We start from the raw sequence: 6,115 nt of genomic DNA, 5'->3' as shown, positions 1-6,115 counted from the left end.
GGCCCAGATTTGACAACAATAAACAACTTCCAGGAAATTCCGAGGTTTACCTTCCTAATCCTCCTCCAACTTCAACTCTTCCCTTCACTCTTCCCCCCACCCCAACTCCTACCCCAAGAGGAAGGAGCTAATTCTGGAGTCTCACATCCTGTGCTGAATGATTCTACTCCCTTGGCCAGGATGGCAGAACATCTGAGTTCTGAGGTCTTCTCCTCTGAGGCCCATTCAGGACTGGAGGGGAGCACATGAGGGGAATATGTCATCCTGCTTAGAAACAGAATGATTGTAGTGTTCCTTGAAGGTGCTCAGGGTACCAGATCATTATGGAGGATTCACTTCTAGATGTTTGTTCTCCGGCTCCTGTCAGGAACTAATCTTTCTCTATGAAATTCCAGGGGCTCAGTCTCTATGCTAATGTCAAAACGCAGTCAACTTTTGGGGCCATTTTGGAATTATAGGATTCATGCCTATATAAACTGGCATTAAGAAAAACAAAACTGTCTATCCAAACAAAATCCAGATCTAAGAGTCAGAAACATATGCTGTGAATTTACTATCCCATGGAGACTTGAGCATTTGGATAGTTCTTATTCTCAGAAATCCCAAAGGGAGAAAAAAAAATCAGTTTACATATATTTATACAAGGAATTTTATCTATTGTGCAAAGAGGGTTATCTGGCTCCCCAGAGGTTCTGGGCTCCATTACGACTGTCTGTTTCACTACTCTAGCTCTAGTTCTTCTTAGCGATTAAAAGAGCTGCAAAGGCCTATGATCGAGGGCACTGATGAGGGCCACACACCCTTTAGCTCCAGTTAAATCCGTGGTGTTTGAGCTGTGTGGGAGGTGCGGATGCTTGCTTCCTGGTCCTGCCGCAGCCCCTGAAGTAGCTGGTTGAGGAGTGTAAGGTTGCTGTCTCTGCGAGGCAGGGGCAGGGGTGGGAGGCAGTTCCCTTTATACTCGATCACTGCCATCTTGGCCCGATCCTGCTTGTTCCGATTTGGGATCTGCAGCATTCTCGTGTAGCCCCCATTCTGACCTTGGTACCGAGGGGCCAGTACTTGAAACAGCTTTGGGATCAAGTCTTTCTCCTAGAAGGGGAGAGTCGTCCAGGAGAGAACAGTCAGGCACCACTGCAGAGACATTTAGCTTTCAGCACACCTAAAAGTTGGGTACATACATGTACATGTACACACACACCCCGTCACCCTCTAATGTGGTATGGTCAAAGTAACAAAATTACTTTGGTGGGGTCAGTTACAGGCATATATGCAGATTCAGATTCACATCAAATCCAACAATTTAAGGTATTTGTTTCTAATTTAGTTCACATTTGTCTATAAGTGAGTGCCTTCGCTTAATTCTGCCCAGTCGCCTTCTCTCTAACTCTCTCCCACTCAGGGAGCAAAGGATGAAATTTGGGTGGCAGACAGTAGATAGTATGCACTCACTGTGAGCCAGAAGTCGGCCATGCGCATGGCTCGTTCGTTTGTGTCTCCCAGCTTCCCATAGTCGATGAGCTGTGAGGACATAACATCGCTGATGCAACCCGAGCAAGAAACGAGGCGCCAATCTTACTCTTCTAATTCATTCCCCTAGCAAAACTTCGCTTTATTTCACGCCACCCCTAACCCCGCAGCCCTAACCAGTCTCCCACTTGAGGGGCGGGAGGAGTGGGCTCAGCTCTGGGTAGTGGGGGATTCAGACTTCAGGCAGGGCGACCAGGGCGGTGTCACTCCTTCCTCAAGTCCAGCCGGACCCCGCCCCCTCACCCAGACCCGCGTGGTGGACCAGAGCGTCCCGCCCCGCACCCACTTTGCGTGACCCCTCCTCTCACCTTCTCAGCGTAACCCCTCATCTCGTCCACGCGCGCCCATGACGCCTCTATGCGTTCGTGTCGCACTAGTCCCGTAAGCAAGTTCCGCAACAAGTGGATGCGGGACTCTGGACCAAGGCCCAGGCGGCGGAATACACGGCCATGAGAGATGGCGGCGGCGACTGACAGCCTCATGTTCCTTACTTCTCCCCGCCCCCGTGAAGCCGGAACTGGAAACTCCAAGGGAGGCTGCGCGGAGAGGTGGAGAAGAGAGGACGCATGCGCTGTACTTAGGTGCGTGGTGGACGTGTTTGCGCATGAGCATCAGAGCCTGCCTCGTTGGCAACCGCGGGGAGGGCGGAGAAAGGGTGTTGGCCTCTTCAGAGGAGGCGAGCTGGGCGGGCTTCAGGCAGCGAGAGAGCACCCTGTGGAGTCAGGGAACGAGGCGCCCTCTAGTGTGGGAGGAACCGTCTGTCGGGGTCCTCTTGTGTTGCGTCAGTCGTCTTGTGGCCTGTAGGCGATGGGAAGCCTCGCTGCGCAGCCTGCTGGGAAAGTGAGCATCTCTGGGGAGGGGCGCCTGGAGGGGTCGCGCTCCTGGAGGCTGGTGGCTTTGCCTGGCTCTGAGCGGTGGGGTGCCGGCGGGTGTGACAAATGCGAGTGCGTCATTTTGACAAAATTATTTTCAGTAATAATGGTGAAATGAAATGAATAATAACAATGTTTAGAAAAGAAACGCAGATAGTGAAAAATTTCTTTTGTTGAGGTTAGTACATATAATCATCCCAGTTAAATTAAAAAAATACAGCAGTCAAAGAAAAAGTGATGGATACTTTTAAATTGCAACAGTGTATTTTTTTTAGAGGGAGAAAACATACGCATTTATGTGTTAAAGTAACATACAGTAACATTGTACTTGAAGTTTTGGAGCCGTAATGTCTGCAAGTTTGCAAAGAATTTGTGAAAATTCCTCCTTGTAGGTTGAATTTTGGTTTATCCCCCTCCCAAGGAGTTGTTAAGCTCTAACCCCACCCCACCTCCTCCGTCTTACCTCCAGTACCGCAGAATATGGCCTCATTTGGAAATAGGGTCATTACAGGCACACTTAGTTAAGATGAGGTCATTCGGGAGTAGGGTGGGCATCTCATCCAAATGACTGGTGTCCTGAAAAGAAGAACTCAAGTGGAGAGACAGACACTCAGAGTGAAGACAACCATGTGAAGACAGACACACAGGGAGAACGCCATGCGATCAAGAAGGCAGAGATGGGCGTCATGCAGTTTCAAGCCAAGGATTGTCAGGAATTTCTGGCAAACACTGGAAGCTAAGAGGAAGGCAAGGAGCAGATTCTTCATTAGATCCTTCGAAGAATGTATGACCCTGCCAGTACATCGGAACTATGAGACAATAATTTCTTTTAAGCTGCCCCGTTTGTGACACTTTGTCACAGAAGCACTAGGAAAGTAATACACTCGTCTTCACGTTCAGTAGATAAGACACTTAGATTGGTCACCCTGTCTTCACTGGTAGGTGATCAGAGAACACTTGTTAATTTTGAAAAGTTTTTCTCATTTGAAGCAACAGATAACAAATAATTAGGAAAGGTCTTAAACATGGATATGTTGGCAGAGATTTATACAAATCACACTTCACAATAAATTCCAGAAATTACAATACCAGGTCTTGTTTCCTTGGGATCCTTCTTGCAGCTTTCAGTGATCTCCACAATTGAAAATTCATCATAAATTTCTATTGGTAAAACTTGTGAAGATCTGCAAAAGTTGGAGACAACGAGCATTGACACTGATGTTATTTGATCCATTGCTTTAGAAGGAATGCTGACTTGGTGAAAATGTACAGCATCAAACATCGTCCTTTCTCCCCTCTCTCCCTTCCTCCCTCCCTTGCCACATAAGACCATCACCTGTTGTCTTCTGGCAGTATTCAAAATTTGATTGTTTTTTTATGTCAATTTTTTTTTTACATTTTGTTGTTGCATAGTTAATGGCTTTCTCCAGAGTTTCTGTGGGCTGGTGTTCAAGGAATAATATGAAACCTTGTTTTACTGTATGTTGGTCAAGGCTTATTTTGGCTGTTTGCAGAGATTTTTGTGTCTGACCTCATCTGAAACTTTACCTCAGTATAAAAAGATAAACCAGAAAAGTCTCATACAACTAAGATTGTTTATTTTAAATTTACTGCTTTGAAAGCAGAGCTATGTTCTACTGCAAGGGTTGGAGTCACAAAATGCACCTGAAGTGAACTTAAAAGATCATAAATTCTTATTAATTTGCTATGAAAGCTAATGTGGCTGAATTTTACTATGTAACTGATAATTCTTCAAATTAACTCCCATGTAGCATAAAATATTTTTAGTGGATTAGTGTTAAAAAGTGATAACTTTTAGCAATTGTTTAGAACTTAGACAAAAAAAATATTTTTGTGTGAGGGCTATTGTATCACTAACACTGTTAGCATTGTTATACAAGGTGATAAGAATAAGATTGACTTAGTTTTATTACATTTTTTTTTTTTAAAGATTGTATTGGGAAATTGGGGAAGGGAACAGTGTTGGGGAGTTGGAGAAGGGGAACATTGTGTTTTTCCAGGACCCATTAGCTCCAGGTCAAGTTGTTGTCCTACAGTCTTATTTGTGGAGGGCACGAGCTCAGCTCCAAGTCCAATCGCCGCTCTCAATCTAGTTGCGGGGGAGTACAGCCCACCATCCCATGGAAGAGTCAAACCGGCAACTGTGTTGTTAAGATCACGTGCTGTCACCAGCTGAGCCATCTGGCTGCCCTTTGGCAGCTCAACGGCAGCTTAGCTCGGGTGCAGCTCACTGGCCCATGAGGGAATCGAACCGGTGACCCTGTTGCTCAGAGCTCATGTTCTTAACCAACTATATCACCCAGCCGGCCAGTTTTATTATAATTTTAAAATTCCACACAGGTGGTTCACCTCCTTATGCTTGCATTGAGGCAGAATGCTCCTACCTCCCAACCCTTGGAACCCAGTGGCCTTGAGTGTCCAGCTGAGTCCTCAGGGAAGGTGCTCAGATGGATGTGAGTGTTCTGGGTGAGCCAAGACTTGGAGTAACTCTGATGAGAGTGTAGATCAACCCTCTGAGGAGGTGTTGGCACTGACTATGGTTAGTTGGGCAGAGGGAGGAAAGTGGCCCCAAGCAAAGTCTGGGAGGCAGCTGAAGAAGAAAGATCCTAGCCTGTTGAAAAGTGTTAAACATAAAGTTTCATAGCTTCTGCTGGGAGAAGGGAGTTGAACCTGCCCATACTACTGCAGAGAACCCCTGTGTGATGTGATACAATAAGCCATCTTACATCCTGGTTCCTGGCACAGGGCATCAAAAACCCTTGGAATATCCTCAGTGATAGGGATAAGGGAGCATTTGTTGTGATTCATAAAAAGTCCACTTCAACCATCCCTGAGTTATGCTAATGTGGTGACTTTTGGCGGATGGGGCCTGGTTACCAGAGAAATTAACCATGTGATTAGGGTGATTAGAGGGTGGAGATTTCAGCACTCCCCCTGTCCTGCCTCCACGGGAGATATAGGAGATGACATAATCAATGACCAATGATTTAATCAATCATGCTTCCATAAAAACCCTAAACAACAGGGTTTGGGGAGTTTCTGGGTTGATGAACACACTGAGGTGCTGGGAGGTTTAGCATGTCCAGGGAGAGCACAGAAACTCTGCGTCCCTTCCCACATACCTTGCCCTGTGCATCTCCCATTTAGCTGTTCCTGAGTTGTATCCTTTATATAAATCTGTAACAGTGAGTAAAGCACTTTCCTGCTGTTTAGCAAATAATCAAGCTTGAGGAGTGGATCTTGGCAACCCCCAGTTTATAGCCAGTTGGTTAGAGGCACAGCTGACAACCTGGGCCTTGCAATTGGTGTTTGAAGTGGGGAACTGAGCCCTTAACCTATGGGTTTGCGCTAACTCCAGGTAGTGTTAGAATCGAACTCTAGGACACCCAGTTGGTGTCTGCAGAGAATTGGAGCATTGCCTGGTGTGGAAAGCCTACATGTTCAGTGCCAGGAGGGTGGTTAAGTAGAGAACCAAGCCTTTTCCTTTACCCTGAATGACTGCATCTTATTCTGCTGAAGCCTCCATGAAGCAAAGTCCTGGGAACCAGCACAGGAAGCTCAGCAGGTGTCCAGTCAGGGATTTAGGGGAGCATGGGAAGCATTTGCCAATTGGACCTCAAGCCAGCTTTTGGTTCAATGCCTAGAATCATAAAGATCTCGAAGTATAGGGACTGGCTCTTTCTTGATATATATAT

General features: G+C 46.3%; 1 protein-coding gene across 1 annotated transcript; it reads right to left on the bottom strand.

The window, feature by feature from the left end:
- Positions 1-523: 523 nt before the first annotated feature.
- Positions 524-2,083, bottom strand: MRPL17 (mitochondrial ribosomal protein L17). Its single transcript, XM_019632478.1, has 3 exons — positions 1,836-2,083; positions 1,450-1,518; positions 524-1,089 (listed from the first exon to the last, which is right to left on the bottom strand). The coding sequence occupies exons 1-3, from the start codon at positions 2,007-2,009 to the stop codon at positions 814-816; spliced, it is 519 nt and encodes a 172-aa protein (XP_019488023.1). The 5' UTR covers positions 2,010-2,083; the 3' UTR covers positions 524-813.
- Positions 2,084-6,115: the final 4,032 nt, after the last annotated feature.

This window comes from Hipposideros armiger, unplaced genomic scaffold (assembly GCF_001890085.2).
Source record: "Hipposideros armiger isolate ML-2016 unplaced genomic scaffold, ASM189008v1 scaffold_1146, whole genome shotgun sequence".
Taxonomy (NCBI): domain Eukaryota; kingdom Metazoa; phylum Chordata; class Mammalia; order Chiroptera; family Hipposideridae; genus Hipposideros; species Hipposideros armiger.
This window is presented reverse-complemented; position numbering and strand designations above follow the sequence as displayed.

Coding starts and splice junctions, on each gene's coding strand:
- MRPL17 (XM_019632478.1), bottom strand. CDS start 2,009: ATGAGGCTGTCAGTCGCCGCCGCCATCTCTCATGGCCGTGTATTCCGC. Junction 1,519..1,835: donor TGAGGGGTTACGCTGAGAAG/GTGAGAGGAGGG, acceptor ATGTCCTCACAG/CTCATCGACTATGGGAAGCT. Junction 1,090..1,449: donor TGGCCGACTTCTGGCTCACA/GTGAGTGCATAC, acceptor CTCCCCTTCTAG/GAGAAAGACTTGATCCCAAA.